General features: G+C 42.9%; 1 protein-coding gene across 3 annotated transcripts in view; it reads left to right on the top strand.

The window, feature by feature from the left end:
* The window catches only part of EFNA5 (ephrin A5), a 424,468-nt gene that overhangs the window by 294,248 nt on the left and 111,482 nt on the right, over positions 1–18,738 (top strand). For all 3 annotated transcript variants that reach the window (XM_086961001.1, XM_086960998.1, XM_086960999.1), the window contains exon 2: positions 676–968. In XM_086961001.1, coding sequence (XP_086817127.1) covers positions 676–968 — 293 coding nt within the window. The remainder of the gene's footprint in view (positions 1–675; positions 969–18,738) is intronic.

Here is an 18,738-nt window from a genome sequence, read left to right as displayed (position 1 = left end):
GTATTTCCATTTACTGCCAGGGCTACAGCTGCAATATGTGCATTATGAAGCCAAAAATGTATTTTTGTTTTAAGCAAATGATTTATTTTTTAGATTGGCGAGTGCCCAGCACTCCCAACAACAATAATATTTTTGAGAAGAAAAATGACTTAGCTCGCATTAACAAAACCAAACGGCTGTCAGCCAGATCTTTTGGCTTTGCCAATGCTTATTGTGTACCTCATTGAGTTGTCCTATGGGAACATTTCTATAACTCAGAAACTATTTGATTTCAGGAAACCTCTGATCTCTTTCCACTTTGGCCTCTCAATACAGTTGCAAACAAGTTCCTACATCTCACCTCTAGATCGAAGCCCTGCTTGTCCTTGAGTAACTTTAAAAACACTTACCCCCACCTCCCATTAACCCTGTTCACTTGCAGTAAGCCCAAAGGACCCACTCTATGTCGTAAATTGGAACTATAACTGAATATACATTATGCTAGATGGTTTGTTACCTTATCATGTGATGTAGTTGAGATATCTCTCCTTATGGGTGTAGTCTAAACAATGTAAATCTATTGCTATGCATATTATCAGCTGTAAAGTACATAGACGTTATGGGTATATCTGATGTTGGCTTCTGATGCCTATAGAGGACTAACAGATGTGTCCTGCTTCTCCTTTTTAATGGCAGGTTCATGAGGGGCGACTACCACATCGACGTCTGCATCAACGACTATCTGGATGTGTTCTGCCCTCATTACGAGGACTCCGTGCCTGAAGACAAGACTGAGCGATATGTCCTCTACATGGTGAACTTTGATGGCTACAGCTCTTGCGATCACACCTCCAAGGGCTTCAAGAGGTGGGAGTGCAACCGCCCACACTCGCCAAACGGGCCGCTGAAGTTCTCAGAGAAATTCCAGCTCTTCACCCCCTTCTCCTTGGGGTTTGAGTTCAGACCCGGCAGAGAATACTACTACATTTGTGAGTATATAGACACAACCCATACAGTTTGCTTCTAAAAGGACACCAAATTAGTTGTAGGTGTTTTAGTGATGTTTCTATGACCTATATGTGTCACTGCACACCATCACCCCTCAGTTATAGTAGCATAAATACTTATTTTGCCCCACTCATGCAGCTGCATACCATCATGTAGTTTTAGCAGCATTAGTAGTATTGTGCTCTTGGAATATTTTGGGAATTAGGCCCAAGTGTGATGTGGTGTGCAGAATGGCAGCATTCTTGAAGGGCACAGATAGTGTTTTATCAATTCATTGACTGCGTTTTGCATGGTGTGGTCTGTGACTTTCCAACAAGCCTCAGAGTGTTCCATCCACAGTTGTCCGAATGCTAATCGCCGCGGGCTGTAGAGCGACAATGGCCCGGCTACTGTAGCGTCTTCTTTCTAGTTGACCTTTGTACTCGGCAGCAGCCATTAAAGCCCATTTCATCAAAGACATGTAGTATATAGGCATCTTTTCGCCTGCAGACCCGTCTCATCTACATTTCAGTGTTTTTATACCCACCGGAAGATGTCCTGCCTGCGGATGGCCCATGATAGACTGCTCCATCTGCTAGAATGGGAGGTCTTAGCACAGTAAATTTAATCTCTTTAGCAATGCATTTCTCCTCTTTATTTTGATTCTTACTGCAAAAAACACACGAAGACAGCTTAAGAGCCAATATAAGAAGTATTTCCGAGAGATAATTATTCAATAAAAAGAATGTGATTTTTTGCGAGAAAATGTAAAGGATACATATAAGAGTCAATTTGTTTTGCTAGCCACTATTTTAAGAGACTACAGAAATCCAAGGGCATAGTTAACGCCCATGTGAGGTTCCAGAGAGCCCACATGTGGTCAAAGGTACTTAGACTTTGCATTGCTGAGCAAAGCATGGCAAAGAATATGGATTAGTAAATGCAAAATCACAATTTTTAAAGCTCAGAATGGCATTGCGATTGGTCGCTGGCATCACCAACTGTAGTCTCCACTTGTAGCAAGAGAATGTATAATTGCCTTCCGGTGACTAATTAATATGTAACTTATCACAGTACATTTAAAGAAGAAAAAATTCAAGCAGATCATTACATTTGAGGAAAACTAGATAATTCTCAGCATCATGGAAAGTCAATTCTGGTTGTTCACTCAATCTTTATAACCAGGCTCCTCCTTCGGTGAATCAGTTTACCAGAAGAGCCCAGCCCTTTCTGCCTACTGAATTCATCAATGATGGGGAATGGACAGAACTTGCTGAAAGACAGAGAAACTTCTGAATGCATTGCTCTGCTTTTAATTACATATATTTTAAGATTTAGAAGTTAGGCCCTCAATTTGAGTTTGGCGGACAGTGTGCTCCACCACAAATGTGGCAGAGTACCTGTTCATCAAACTGATGGTCGGTCCGCACTATTTAGAGTTAGGCAGACTGTCATGTTTCCGCTGGTGGAGTCCCTACTCGCTCTTCTGGTAGAAGCCTTACACTGACAATCAAATAGACTTGCGGCTCAGTGTAAGTAACTGAGCCTGCCCATTCTATTTAGGGCAGAAAATCAGAGATAGATTTTTAAAATCTGTTTAGAACCACTTAGGAAAGCGTGGTAGTCCCAAACGGAAAAATAAAAAAAGTATCCCAACACCATGGGAATGAAAACTTTCATAGTGTCCGCGTCATTAATGTTTTGTTTTACAAAAATAAATTGTCGCTTTGGGAGTTTGCTTTTGTAAAGCAAAAAAGTTGGCTGCATGGAACATGGTGGTCGCTCAGCAAACTTTCAGTGCCCTCAGATGACCTGTTGTGCTGGTGGTGATTCCTCTTAAGAAATCGAGATCTCTGCCAGGTAGGTCGAAGCAGGGACGAATGGCCATAGCGGGAACCAGGTGTTTCCCAGTGGGCAGCCAGGGTCCGGGGTGGGGGCGTGGTTTTGCACCCCTGGGGGGCAGTTTTTGTTACCGGGCCGGTTTTGCAGCAGAGCTGCAATATCAGCCTCTGTGACAAAATCGACCGAAACCGGCCCTGGCAAACTGCTTGGCCATACCCCAAAACCCCTGGGGAGGCGGCCAAGCACTTTGCCAGAGCCGGTTTTGGTTCCCAGTCCGGCCCTGGGTAGAAGTCCCATGATATAGTAGGATGTAGTTCACCAGGGCCGTGGAGGTTCTTAACTCTACCCAACTGGCAGATGGTGTGCAGCTCACCAGTGTCTCATTTAGGGCCTTTGTCTTAGCACAACGTGATCTCACTTTCATATCACATCCAGCTTGTTCTTTCCAGTTTTATTCCTCTGTGTTGTTGCTGCTACACTAACACTTTCTCATTTTGGAAATTAGTAGTGTTTCATCTTCTTCATGGTCATCACTTGAAAAGAAAGTATGTGTTAACCTCACATTATTTCTCCTTTCTTCCTTTTTTCACAGGAAAAATGTTGTTGTTTTAACATGTTAATTCTTGTTTTTAAAGGTTGTCTCAGATTTCCTTCCCAACCAGCAGATGCTGCTTCCTTTGTACATTCATATATTTCAATAATTCTGAGACCCATTTGTATTAGAAAGTACATTTTCTTTTCTGCATTGTTGTCAGTTGAGCCATTTGTGCTTGCCTGTTGCTGACAATGCTGCAAGCAAACAAGTGGCTGATGCATAGTATCTTATACCCCTAAGGGTGTTCCCATTCAGATGAGTCTGTCAACGTACAACTAGGGCTGAGCACTTACCTGTGGCTTTCCAATGCCACATACCCATTGGAGACAAATGTTGGCCAACCAACCACATGGACTACTCCTCACGCCTGATATTTGGAGCTTTCCTTTCTCCTTATCGAAATGCGATTGGCTTTCAGCCGCCTCCTTCAAAAAACCCTAAAGAGTATTGACTTCTCAAACTGTTGGTAATATATGGAAAAGCTGCCCACCCAGTAATAAATGTATATGAATGTTCTTTGGAGCTCTCACTTTTCATTGACCGTCCCGCACTCCAGGTACGGTAAAAGTTGGGGGTCCTCGGACATAAGCTTTCTCCAAGCCTCAGCCCTGTTGTTTGAGTATGAAGGGGTTTCTCAGCCTCAAAATATTCAAACCTGTTGCCTTGTGATCTTCTGATCAGTATTGAGAAGGATGCTCTTCAGCTGCGAGTTGCTTCTTGTTTGTGGCCCAGATTTCACTACATGCCTCCACTCTGAAAAAACATTACTTCCAGTAATTTCTTTTTTTATTTGAACAAACATCACATTTCTCCAAATAACATAAGTTGTCTTCTGTACAGTGCACATTCACCCAAGGTTTTTTTGGGCGCTATATATTAGATGTCTTTAGTTAGCTTACTCAATGGAGCTCCTTTTATTAACATTGGGAGGATGAAAGGCTGAATGGATCATTTGGAATTTGAACGTGTGGCTGTGGGATCAATCACAGATCGCCGCAATGGAAGTATTATTTCACTCAGTCATCTGTCTGTCCAAGATGAGATTTCGAAATAATATTTTTGAATGATGGTGCGCCGAATATGCCTTTCTGAATGCATTGACGAACGTCTATTTGCTGTCATGTGTCGTAAAGGATTACCAAGTTAACATCTCAAGAGAACACGCAAGGCATTTAAAACCTTGGAATATATTTCAATGAGTCCTTTCTCTTGGGGAAACGTGTGTGTATGTGTGTTGTATACACACTCGTGTTTTTCTTCTCTTGCAAAGGGAAGCAAAATGACCTTTAAAATACATTCATATCTAGCCTGAAGTGAAGATTAAAGAACTACTCGCGATAGGAAAAAAGCAAGAATGGGGCGAAATAAGCAGTGAACCTGTTAAAGAGAAACCTGAAACCATTGCCAGAGTCTTAATAGATTTTGACGTCGGTGGTGCTGTTCAAATTCTCCAAGGTAATATTAAAAGCTGTTGAATAATTTGGAGCTCAGCAGGAATTCTCGACACACTTATGAGGATTTTAAAAAACATTGGTCCCTGTTGTCAGTTTTTCAAAGCTATTGTCCTCTTGGTAATAGAATGAAAAAATAATTATGATCTGTATTAACTTTTGCAAAATGCAAAACACAGATGGAGAACATGCGAAAACGCTGAGGGGGGCATTCCTGTTATTCTCAGCTTCTTCCAGTGCTTTCTGTGCTTGGCTCAGTCAGCGGCATAGCTAGCATGCCCATTCATGCACCGTGTTCTGTTTGGTAGGGTGAGATGGCGCGAATATCCAGTACCTGTCCGCGCGTGCCATCAGTCGCCATTCTGCCTCAGTGAGTTTGCAGCGTATTTGTTGCCATAAACCACTCACTACACATAATAAGTTAATATTAAGATGGGAACAATACAAGCTAGGCAGTTTTAACAGTAAAACATAAAAGTAACAGACAGCCGAATAAACTAGCTTAAGTAGCGCGTGAAAGGCACAGTTAAAGACGCTACAATATGCCATGAACTCAGGGATCCAAGACAATCTGGAAGACCAACACCTTAAGAAGATCCAAACTTCGATAGCAGGTCTGTATTATTAAAAAAGAGTTTTGTTCCCCCTTCTTACTCTGGTAATTGTGACAACCTTGTCAAAGGCACTTTTGTAAATTAATAACAAGATACTATGCAGTTTTATCTTTTCCAGAATTGCTGTAGTGGATGTTAGCTTTAGTATTATGGCTGTAGTTCTCCTTCTGTGAATGTTGGGGAATTTTAGTGAAGGCAAATGTTTATCTCAAAGAAAACATACATGCACACAAAGTGTTTTAGGATATCAAACCCAGCATCAGACCCAGCTCAAGCAGGCATAAAACTGCATGATCATGTAAAAAAATCCTAACAGTATACATTTTCCAAGAGTAAAACAACCATATATTCTTAAACACCATATGTGCCCCTGAAAATGTGTGCAAATAAAGCACCTTTATTGAAGCTTCTTAATGTAGAGCTCATTCATAGGCTCCTGTCATGTGTTGTAAGTGCAGTAAAATACAATTGTTGGGTAGATAGACCTATGTTGGACATTCTTGAGCTTGAAACAACATGATATTTAGGAAAACTGGGAAGCAATTTTTCATATACTCCATATGGTATAACCAATGTCCTTCAATCACTTATGCTTCTTCGGAACTGTAATCTGATGATGTCCTTAGGTCAAATACTGTTGTCGATATTCCTTCCAGCCCAAAGACGGGTGAGTTGGTGAATTTGTTTGTGAACTGTATCCCAATTTTCCTTCTGAATTAGGTTGAGAAAGTTCTTCAAAGAGCGAGTGATCAATGGCTTCCAATCGTTTACAGGTGCTTGCCTTGTTACCATGCTCACCAGAAATAGACCTGGTCTAATCATTCAGGTGCTCTTCAGTTGGTAAAAAGCTGAATACTTGCACAGATCCTCATTTTTTTCCCCTCGCATTACCAACCTGTCACTGAGGGTCTGTAGATCTCCTGATTTACTTTACCGTCTCCACCCCGCACAGTACATGCTTTACATTACATAGGATGCCCTCACTATGAGTAGAACGTCCATGTATTGGAACTTGTGGAGGGAGAATCTATAATACTAAATCCTCCGTTGAATTGTAATACATAACCTAACATGTATTCTGGAGAGAAGAAAGCCCTAGGTTGGCTCATTATACAAACTAACTTCATGTCACCTGCATGGTTGCAAATATATAATAATTTATGCTGTACAAAATACAAAAGTTATAGAAATGTGTCTTTCAGCAAAAACATTCTTAAATTCTTAGTGGTGCACCCTGGGAACAAACTTTACATGAACTTCTCAGAAAGTTGGTTGTATGCGCACATGCTTTTGAATATTTAGAAATACTGTATTTCATTTCTGCAAGTGCAAAAACTCATTCATGTATAGAAAACGTAATATGTATTGGTATGTCTGCCCTAACCTGAAATTGTGAAGCCTTGCATTGGACGGTAACAAAAAAAAATTGGCATTGCCAGTCAGTCTTGCTTACATACAAGCAAGACCATTTAGCATTGCCAATGCTTGTTTAGAGTAGTTTGTCAAGACTGATGTTGTATCTTCCGCATTGCTGGTGCAATTTTCTGGTTACCACTAGGTGGCACTGGAAGGCAGCAAACTAGTGCTGTTTAAACGTGGCTCTGTTTACAAAGCAAGAAGGAGGAACAGGAAGAATGACAAATCTACAGATTTCTAAACCAAAGACAGAAAGGGAGGAAATCAATAAACAGGAACATGGCAACTAATATTTACATGAAAGCCATCCAATCTTGAACAAGTGGTCTCTGTGCAGTATTGTATACAATGCTGTCTCGATTGACATCTGGAGCGGTCTGTTGCAAAATAGAAAAAAGAAGCTAGATTAATGAATGTGGCTGTTGTTCTGATGTGTTGTGATCCTGCTACCCTCATTTTAAAATATTACTAAGTTGGTAATGACCTTTCGTTTATTAAAGTGATGATGCTTAAGGAAGGCAGTAAAATACTTCTATTGAACCGCTTGTTTGACAATAGGTGTGCTGAAGAAATAGGTTTCATATTCATCCACATGGTAAAGAATCTACACATGCTCATTGATGGTCAATTGACAGTAAATCCAGTTTGTAAGGCTTGGTTCATCTTGGAACTTTGTTGTATAAAGTCCCTCTATTAATCTACATGTGTAGAGTCCAAGCTGTGTAGACACTTTTTATTTTGGTGTTTAACTGTGCAAGCAACATGTATCTGTTGCATGGTTTGCCCTTTCTGCAGAACAGGGATATTGTATTCCCTAGCACCATAGTCATTGCATGTTTATTAATAACAAGATAGGGGATGTTACAATACCCTCATGAACGTTGCCTTTAATTTAATGGGTTTCTCTTCAAGAAACTGAAACGTTGCGTAAAGATCTGGACACTACAGCCCTTATCATTAGTGTCAAAATGCCCACCTAAGTTAAGCTGGAACAAAATAGGCGGTTCTATCCACCAGGTAAGTAATATCTCCATGTGGCAATCTGCCAAGGCCACTGAGAAACATTTTATCTTCAGAAAGTTACTAAAGACTCACCTTTACCTGCATGATACTTGTGTTTTCTTTGTTGTTAAGTCCTAGCACCAAAAACCCATTCTTTCCTAACGCGTGTTCAAGAAAACCAGTACAACATAACCCAACAATAAAGACAGATGAAAAATTTCAGACAGAGAATTATATGTAGAATAATATTGCTGTAGTCACAAGCGAATAGAAAACAAAGTCTTTGAAACCTGAACAAATATTTGGTTTCACTAACAAGTGAAGATGGTTTTAATTTTTCTCAATATTATATTTACTCAAAGATTTACTAATGGTGGTGTACATGGACAGAAACATTGTAAATACGTGATCTTCTAGTTGCTACAACTTACTGTGTTTACACCAGCTCCCTTGTGTCTGTCTTGATCATCTGTTAATATGCTGACAGCAGATACCAATGGGTCGAGTCAATTCAATTCAATATTGCTTTATTTCGATTTTGGTTGCAAATCATAAAAGCATACAAAAGGAAACAATATGCAAACAGGACAGGCCTGATCTTTTAGAGGATACCTGCAGGTGTTCAGCATTGCCTTGGACTACTCAAGACCTCTCTTGGCGTTTCTGGCAGGTCTGAAAACATGGAAGCAATACAGTGTTTCCTCCACATCAAAAGATGCGGAACAACAAATGAAGTAGCCAATGGCAGCAAAACTGCCAGTGGCCTTTTATGTTCTGAGACGATGTACCTATTGGATGTCACTTCATGATATGTCTGAAAAGTTATCTCTGCTTCATCACTTCTTGTCCTTTCTTACCATGATCGGGCTTGCCTGTGGCACCACAGAGGGCATCTGTGACCTTTACAGGTGGAGATAAAGGCTACAGAATAGACGTGCCTTTTTCCAAGGGTGTATGGTGACTCACTGATGGGGCCAGTTTACATTTGTTTCTTGCCTGACTGTCCCTTTAGTCTCACGTGCATCCTGTCTGTTTCCAGTCCTCCAATAGTCAGGAAGGCTGTTGCTGCACCTTTGCCAATAACATCAGTTACTTAGGCAGATGCAATATTTTCTCTTTGTGTTCATTTCTCTTCTACAGTACGCGTCCTCACTCTTGTAAGCCTTCACTTTCCTGTGTTGACCACTGAGGTCCATAAATGATGGTAGATCTGGGGTAGGATCCTTTACAAATTTTGAATGCCCATTACATATTGCAGCATTGGGTCGTTGTTTAAAATAGTCCACAGTGTGTGCATGAATCCTACATCCCTGCGTCTGTGTGGCCAATATTTATTATTTATCAATGATATTCGTCAAAAATGGACCTAGCCTCATGAGTAGCGTAGCTCTTCACATCTGATTGGCCCAATGTACCTACAAGGGCGTTTCACTTGGTATATGCCAAGTAGAAACCTTATATTCTGCTCTTTACGCTTTGTTAACGCTTCCAGATTTAACAAAGCTGAATGGGGGTAGGGCTTTCTCCTTATGTGCAGGTAAATGGTGGAGCATACTCCCTCTCTCGCTGCGAGGTCGAGCCTCCTCGAAGCAATTTAGGAAGCAGTTGAAAACATGGCTGTTCACGAAGGTAGTAGGATAGGCTGCCACATGTACCAGGTTCGTTCCTACTCACTTAACAGTGTTCTCTTTTCCACCCTCTCTTTCTTTCTCCTCTCTTTTCTTTAGCGCTATGAGACCCTTGGGTATGCGTGCGCTTTATAAAATTATTTTCATTCATTCATTCTTTCATTTCATTCATTCACATGTAACAAGGACATGCAACAAATTAAGGTAGCAACATATTTATAGAGCTGTGATATAAATACTTCAGATAGATTTTGTATAGGTTGGTTTGTAGGTCCTTTGGCACAATACCCATATACAGTTTGCGATGTTATGCTATGTTAAATTTAAAAGGTACATGGGTACTCCATTCTGAGAGTCTCCGCGCTAAGATTCCACACTACTCGACCTGAGAGGATTCCACCTTCAGCGACTGTGACAATAGATTTGAGATGATTATATTAATGACATGTTTCAGAAATGTAAAAATCAAATCCAGATAAAATAATATTTTAGTATGAGAATAGTACCCTTACTTATTATGCCTTATTGTATTTATGAACTGTTGCAGTCAGGGCCAGCGCTAGGCATGGGCAGCGTGGGCAGCTGCCCAGGGCTTCGCACTCAGCCCACCAGCATGGGGCCACGCACTGGTGATGTGTCCTGTCGGGTCCCTGGCGATCCATTTCAAAGAAAGGTGTCACCTTTCTTTGAAATGGAGGGGCCCCCCTCCCTTGGCTTCTCAGGGATGGTATCCAGATACATAAGGGAGGGAGACGCTCCCTTCAATTGAAAGGAGACCCATTCACAGACACTGTGGGAGGCCCATTGTCCATCATTTTGGCGCCCCCATAGTTTTAACTTTTAGCCCACAAGCAATTCTCACACCTATCGGACTGAAGGTGTGAGAAATGCTTGTGGGCTCAAAGTTAAAACTGTGGGGGGGGGGCGACAAAATGCTGGACAATAGGCCTCCCACAGTGTCTGTGAATGGTCTCCTTGCAAGGGGCCACTTATCGACATTAGAGGGGCCTCGCACATTCCCTTTTTAGCCCAGGGCCTCACAAATCCTAGAACCGGCCCTGGTTGCAGTTCTGTAGTTGTAGACAGTGTTGGAAAGTTTGCCAGCAGGATTTGTTAAATGCCCTGAACGCAATCCTCAATTTTATAAAAATGTATAGGGGTATTAGTTGTTTTCATTCCAGCTCAGAGAACAAACAGATTCTGAACCTGACTTGCAAATTATTAAACTGTTTTAAAACAAAGCCCGCAAGCAAATGTATTTTGTGTGATATTGTACAGAGTTCATAATGGTGACATGTTTATTCCACCAGGAATGTCTGAAATGAAGCAACTAGATTCTTTCCGATAGCCGTGGCCCAGACCTCTTCTCGGAGGTCACCTTTGCCGACTAACTTCTTAGTGATTCTGGTTTGAAGCGGTGCGTTGCAAGCAGGGCCGTTTCTACCATTAGGCAACACTAGGCGGCTGCCTAGGGCGGCAAAAGGGGGAGGGCGGTAAAATATAAGAGTTTCGGTAGGCTGGAATCCCCTTGAAAGGCCTTCGAATTCAACGTGAAGTGACTTCATATTCGGCGCCACGGGCGAGGGCCGTGTGCGCAGCTATGAGACTTCCGATTTCGCTCTCAACGAATCAACCCGATTGGAGTGGGCGGACCTTTGTGCTCACACCCTGTGCTTACCTCGAGGTGTCTGGCCGCTTCTAGAAGCATCCGTACCGTTGTTCTGAGAGGTAATGGCTGGCCCTCGGCTCCGGGGACAACCCATGTGTGCACTGTTAAAACTTGTCACCGGCTGCATTTTCGCGGTAGTGGCAATTGGGTGACTTTTTGACAGAATTTTATGCAGGTGTGGTGCCTCTCCACTTCATGTACTCAGGCTTTACTCGCGAGCCACAGCCTCAAATGTAATATACTAGCTGACCGCTGGCTTATTGTCCCTCCCAGTCCGCCCCTGGGGCAGCATCAGTCTTTCAGCTAGACAGCAGTTAAAAGAGGCCAACTCATCCCCAGCCCTCCCAGCCTTTCAGAGACACGAGCATAGCAAACCCAGAGACTGGCTGACTGCTCCGCAATACTACTGGCCTTTCAAAAGCATGGAGGCGCACATGTCGCAGACACGCAGGAGTGTGATGAGTGTGGCTGGCGTTGATTCGACCCCAGCCCTATTGGCCTTCCAGAATCACAAGGATACCGATCCTTCAGAGGCAGAGGGGCATCTCGATTTTCCGAACAAAGGACAGACTCTCCGTTGGCCTCTCCAAGCCCTGTCCACTGTGTTCAGACTTTCAGCAACAACAGCCTTTTAGAGGCCGCGTCGTGTGACTAACCCCCTCGACACTACTGCTGGCCTTTCAGAGGCGCCCCTGGCATAACTGATCCCACCAAGCGCTAGCAGGGTATCGTAGGTCGATGAATACTGTTATTTAAGAGGCCAGCTTGTGAGCTTGTCGTGTGGTTGACTCTTCCCCAGCCTTATCGACACGGTCCCAAGGGTAGGCTATATATCAGAGGGCCTCAGATGCGGGACCTAAGCGTGACTGAGCCGTCACGAGACAGTGTGAGGTCCAGCTACATTAACCATGTGCTTTCTTGATCAAGGCCTGCTTATGGTCTCTTCAACCTCTCTACGAACAAGTGTGGGGGTTCTGTGTGGCTTCTTTCTATCACTTGGCTTTTCTCTTTCAACAACCTGCCCTCCTCACAGCAACCGAGACCTCCTCCCTCACCTTTACCTTGATCTTGCCAGCATCTCTAATCGCCCAACGGACCCCTCCTTTACATTCTACCTCCCCAGAATTAATCTCATAATGAGAAATGAGGCATTATTTATCGAGAAGTTTGTGTGAACAGTGTGTGCCCTCCGTGTCACCCCAGAGCACCAGCAGGTGGAAAGAACAAACCTTATTGTTTGGAGGACCCATTAGAATGTAGTCAGGCAGGGGGATGAAATATGTTCGATATTACTCAGCACAACCCTTGTCCACAAACAATCAATTCCCTTTGAAGGGAAGTCTGAAAATCTAATTTTCCGAACTTCAGGTCGTTGACTTTAGCTTCTGAGCTGGCTTCAAGGGTGTCTCAGAGGGGGAACATCCTTAACAACGACTTCGGAGACAGATTCCGGAACAACAACGAGTTCCGGAGTCATGTTAGCAGTTATACATTGTGAACTGGACGTCTTGTGTCACTTCCATTTCTCCTCCCTCCTGCATTCGCCTATTTCCTCCAACACCAGAGCGGATTTTGACACCATATTTCATTCTGTAGTGTACATGCACGACCGAACAAGTTCCACAGCACTGGTAAATGTGAAGGTAGCATGATGGAAAGTGACATTAGCACCGCAGATAAACACACTGGCCCTCATTTATGAGAAATGACGCATCGCTGCCTGAAAGCAGCGATGCGTCACTTCTCAGTGCGCACTCCTTGCGACATACCTGATGCGTAATATTTAATGTATGACGCATCATGTCGCAAGGAGTTACAGATACGTCCGTATTTCTGACGTATCTGTAAGCGCAAAAGTGACGCATTGCTGGGGTGCGTCACAAAAGTGACGCAACTCCAGCAATGCGTCCTTTCACATGGGGGAAGCCCCATGTGAAAGGGCCTGCGTCAGTCTTGCGCCTGCTGTGAGGCAGGTGCAAGATTTTGACGCAACGGTGTCCTAGAAGTGACACAGTGAAATCTCATATATTTCACTGGGTCCCTTCTACGGGGCTTTTTGCGGGGGAACGCCCCCTCTCCATACACTATACCTGACGCAGGTATAATGTAGCACAGGGGTTTACAAAGTGACGCATCTGCTTAGATGCGTCACTTTGCAAATAATGTGCAACAGGAGGCATGTGCTTTGTTCAGTGTAAATGTAAATGTAAATGTATTGGCATTTATATAGCGCACTACTTACCCGTAGGGTCCCAAGGCGCTTCGACCACTGCGAAACCCTTCCTGGCTTCCCTGAGAGATGGTCCCTTAATGGGTATCTCCAGGGTGAGACCAGGCATCCCCGGCGGTCTGGTGGGGCCGTTAGTGAAGATAAGGCAAGCTAATGCCCAGAGTTGCCGAGTGTGATCGCTGATCAGAGTGGGCACCGAGGCGAGAGAATTATCGAGTCCGCTGACCCTGGTCCAGAAACCTGCCGCGCCGGGAATCGAACCCTGGTCCCGGGCCGTCCTCTGCTCTCGGGTCTGCCGCCTCTAACCAGTGAGCCACACTACTTCACAGTGTTACCATTACGATGATGCGCTTTCTTGCACGAGCTCAATAATCGTTATTGCTGACTGAGTTGATGGGGTCTTTGACACTACACTTGGGAGGTCTTCAAATTGATTTTTATGAATAGTTAACACTCTATGGTGACAATTTTCAATATTAACCTGTTCTGTGACTCCGGCGGTAGTAAAAGGGAGGGGGCAGCATTTCTCATTTCTCGCCTAGGGCGGCAAAACACCTAGAAACGGCCCTGGTTGCAAGAGGTAGTGTCTGAGAACAGAAATTCTTGGTTTGACACATTCCAGTGCAGGGCTTGGTAGAGTTTCAGGGTATCTCTTCAAGCCTAGGGGTACACTTAAGAGTTTAGAGAGAAATTCTGACACATGAATGGCATGGGTTCAATGTATTTTATGGAAATGTGCTTTATGTAAATCTATTCTCGGAATGTGCCGTGATTACTAGATAAGGGTTAACCATTATTCAACGGATTTAATGGACGATTTACTAGTACAGGGGAAACAAAAGCGTAGGGATAAAAATGCACAACAGCAGTTTCTGGATTATTTTTTTTACCGCATTACAATGAAGTTTTCCTAGAGCACTAGTATTAAAAGTTTTTGTTGCACAGTTTCTGTATCCTGCGCTAAAATACTTCTAGTTAAGACTTTCTACTGCAAATTAATATACATAAAATCTGGGTATTTCATTTTTTCTCTCTCACCACAGACAGTTCAACTGACAGCACTGTATACAGTACTACAGAGAGCAGGTTTTGGGGCAGCCCCTTGCTCATGATTGGGTGGCTTTCTTGTCTATCGCCTGCTCTTTGTCTGCTTAAAAGCATGCCTGGGCTCTTTCCCTGCTCACAAACCATAAACCCCCCAATATTTTCCCTCCCATCCTCCCTCCCAGACTCCTCCCTGGTTCAACAGGCGCCTGAAGGCAGGCGGGTTTGACGTTGCCTTGGATGTTATCCCACAACACTTTCCTGTGACACATAGTACCCCATTTCACCATCTACTCCTCTGCTGCTCCTTTTTCTTCTCCATGGTTGCCACTGCTATTGTCTTTGTCAAAGCTGGATGCGTTTAAAAAGCACCAGTATGGGCAGAGACAATATCCACAACACGCGGACACGCTATATTTAAAGCATAGACAGCATTGGTTTTTTAAATATTTGAAAGCATAGAATGCATGAGTCAACGCGACAAGGCAGCCTAGCTGCAATCTTGAAAATATAGAAAACCATGCCTTCATGCTTTCAAGATGGCCACAGCGTGGCGTTGTCATGTAGCATCATGCAATTTATATTTAACCCCTTCCATGCTGATGACAGAACGGTTCCGTCATCAGCATCGGTTGAGCTGTGCTGATGACGGAACCGTTCCGTCATGACTCCGCCCGCGCAAGGCGGAGTCAGCACAGGCGGGGAATACGCCCCGCACGCAAAGGGTTAAATACGCTTAGTGATATATTATTGTAAATACACATATTGCCGAAGTCATTAGTATGTTTGTGGTTGTGTGTATATATCCATCAGATTGTCACATATACAGATGCATGTAATAGAAAACTATTTAAGTACATTTTATACCCAACATTTTAAGAAAAGAAAATATTGAATTTTATGTGATAAAAATAAGGGCATTTTGCAGTTAAACTCACTAAAAAATTATGTTAAAATAACTAGTATTTTAGTTTAAAAATATAGCAACGTATTCATTAAAAAATGTATATGTATGCATGTGTGTATATGTGTATATATATATATATATGAATAGGTCTCTGTTTGCATGTGTATATATATATGTATATATATTTATATAAACTTACCTTCAATGATGTGAAGTAAAGGCATTCCCAATGTTGAATCACTCCTAATGTAAAGACTGTGATGTGAGGACTGACAACCTATGTAATGCATGCAAATTAAAAGCTGACATTAGTTACAAGAACTCAACATAACAGAGGTCACCGTAGTTCCTGTCTCTGCCTCTCATGGTCCTCAAACGTTTCCCCCCACACCCTCCTTCCATCCTGCAATCTCTTTCCTGGTTCCAGATCTCCTGTCCAGCCTTAACCATTGGTCACTAGAGCTAGTGGTCTGCAAATGCCCTGAGTCAGGGCCGAAACATAATTTAATTTACAGTGTAGCAAGAATGACTGAGATTATAAAGCGCCTGGTTACACTAGCCAGTGTGTCCCGCACTAATAGTGGCCTGAATGATCCCTAGTACAGCTTGAAGAAAAGCAGTTTAATATTTGGGGAACAGATATGTCTTGAGTTCCTTGTGGAAAACTTTTTCGGACGGCTCCATCCGAAGTCTGAGAGGAGGAAGAGTGTTCCAACTCCGTGCTGCCAGAAGGCGGCAGGATCTGCCGCCCATCCTGGCCCTGCAAGTCTTCGGGATACACATTAGCCCAGTGCCCTCCGACCGGAGGGGCCTAGTTGGTTTATACAATGTGAGCAAATTCCTCAGGAAGCTAGGGCCCTTACCGTGAGCGATCCGAAGGCCTATACACAAGATTTTAAACTGGATACGCTCTTTAATTGGAAGCCAGTGGAGCGTCCCCAATACCTTTTTAGTGGAAGATCTTTTTGGCAGCGCCAGCACTAGGCGTGCAGCAGCATTTTGAATACCTTGCAAACGTTGAAGACATCTCACGTTAGCTCCCAAATATAAGGCATTCCCGTAATCCAGCCTGGAAGTCACCAGGGCATGGACCAGGGCCCTCCTTGCTGACACTGGGAGCAGGTCGAGTGTCTTTCTCAGACAACGGAAAATGCCAAAGCAAGTACCGGCTACACGTCTAGTGTGATACTCTACCAAAGAAACCAAAATATTCAGTTGATCTGTGAAGCTGAATCCTGCTCTTGGTGTTTCTTTATTCTTCTGTCTTCTTTAAATCTCCCTTCCAAGAGTTCACAGTATGTGTTACAGCAAATTATATAAATATATACATATATATATATATATATATATTCCAACAACTTGGCTCGCGTTTTGGTCGACCTCTGGCGAGTCTCACATCGGTGCAGAATTCCTCGGCAGAGCCCCGCCGAATTCAGTCGTCCACGCCTCCTCTTCAGGAATGAAAACGCACACGTAGGAACTCTCTTTTCAGATTCTTTATTTATCCATAGTTCTCAGCATAAAAAATACCAACGTGTTTCGCCGCCCACTGACGGCTTGCTCAGTGGGCGGCGAAACGCGTTGGTATATTTTTTATGGATAAATAAAAAATCTCGAAAGAGAGTTCCTACGTGTGCTTTTTCATTCCTGAAGAGGAGGCGTGGACGATATATATATATATATATATATATATATATATATATATATATATATATATATATATATATATATACATTCCCCTCTTATTTTGTGCTCCCCCACACCATGGGCCCTCTCTCATGGTTCACCATGTGACCACTCACTTTGTATGCACACATAACAAGCAGCTAGCCTGACATAGAGATAGCAATGCCAGCTATGACTCATCATCATTGTACAGAAGCACTGTCTATTTACAAAAATAGCATAAAGTAACTTGTCGTAGTCACCAAGTTATCATAATAAAATCTTCAACAGTGAATGATACACTGTCCCACAGGCACACATAGCTAGTGACAGGCCGTGAGGTCGGGTAGGAGCCACCTGTCATTATATTCCCAGCTCTTACAGTTCCAAGTGAAAGACCTCAAGAATAGACTACAGCCCCTCCTATCCACCGTTACATATACTTGCAATTTACTAACCATGTCAATACCTGTAACGGTCACTTCCTCGATTGTCACATATGTGTTTACCGTGCCCCCTACGTAACACCTGGCTTGCTGCATGGAAGACAGAAATCTTTCAGCACCCAGTCTGCCTTCTCTGTCTTAAAACCTGAAAACTCTGAGTGTCTGCCATTGTGTCCTTGAGTTCTCTCCCATTCACAATACATACGGTCGGGTGTATGTTACTTTGAATTGATGTTATTTGGTTGTTGAATTGGTCGCCTGAGATGGTTGGTAATTGTATGTCAAATTTTGTGTTGAGATGGTTGGCCGTATTTCTTGAAAAGAATGCAATGTTTTTTTCATTACTGATATATTTTTGTATTGGTGCATGTGTTATGGGACTTTGGCCTAGTTTTCTTCCAGGAAGGCAAGCTGCTGTTTATTGTAAAGCCAAGAATAATAGTGTTGTTGGATGCCTTTGACGGATGCGCTATTAACATTTTCTTTGCAGTGAAAGCCCCCATACCATACTTTTACTCACATCGTGGCCGCACCCCTTTGTTTAGATGCTGCCGCCATATTCAGGTTACAACGAGCCGCATCTAAAGAAAGGGTCATGCCCACCATTAAAGTGAAAGCATGATATGAGGCGCTTTTACCAAAAAATAAAATGTGTTAGACGCGGCTTGCATGAATACGGCGAGCTGCGTCTAAAGAAAGGAGTGCGGCCTATATGAAAGTGGTCTCGCATTTGCAAGAGTTTGAGCTATTGGCATTAGAAATAACAATGCCTTTTATATGTGTTAGTTTTGAAAACACATAAATAAAAGGCATTGTCAATTACATTGCCAATAGCTTAAATGGGAGACATATTGCATTGCAAATGCTTGTACTCTGGAGCTTGAGCGTTCAAAAAAGTCTGAATAAGGTTTGTGGTCTGAATTGAGAATGTACCCTGAGTTTTCGAGCAGCTACAGACTTGTGCTGGAAACGTGGAGCATCTGGAACACGTATATTTTTAATTTCAGTACAAACATAATGATATTGGTGTGTCATGTGTACTTAAAAAGTGTATGCTGTCTAATCTTTTCAAGAACACTTACCACAAGTTAAATTACATTGTGCAGGGTCTCTGTTTTCCGCTGTACCATTCCAAGGCTGGGAGGAAAGTACAAGACGCACTCCAGAAAGGCAAGAGGAAATTTGAGGTGATATAAAGCAAAGAAGGAAGCTCGATTCATTTCAGCATTTTTACATCCGCATATGTTGGGTGTGGGTCATGGG

This window comes from Lissotriton vulgaris, chromosome 3_1, assembly GCF_964263255.1.
Source record: "Lissotriton vulgaris chromosome 3_1, aLisVul1.2, whole genome shotgun sequence".
Lineage (NCBI taxonomy): Eukaryota > Metazoa > Chordata > Amphibia > Caudata > Salamandridae > Lissotriton > Lissotriton vulgaris.
The sequence above is the reverse complement of the archived record's forward strand: the minus strand, read 5'-3'. Positions and strand labels throughout refer to the sequence as shown.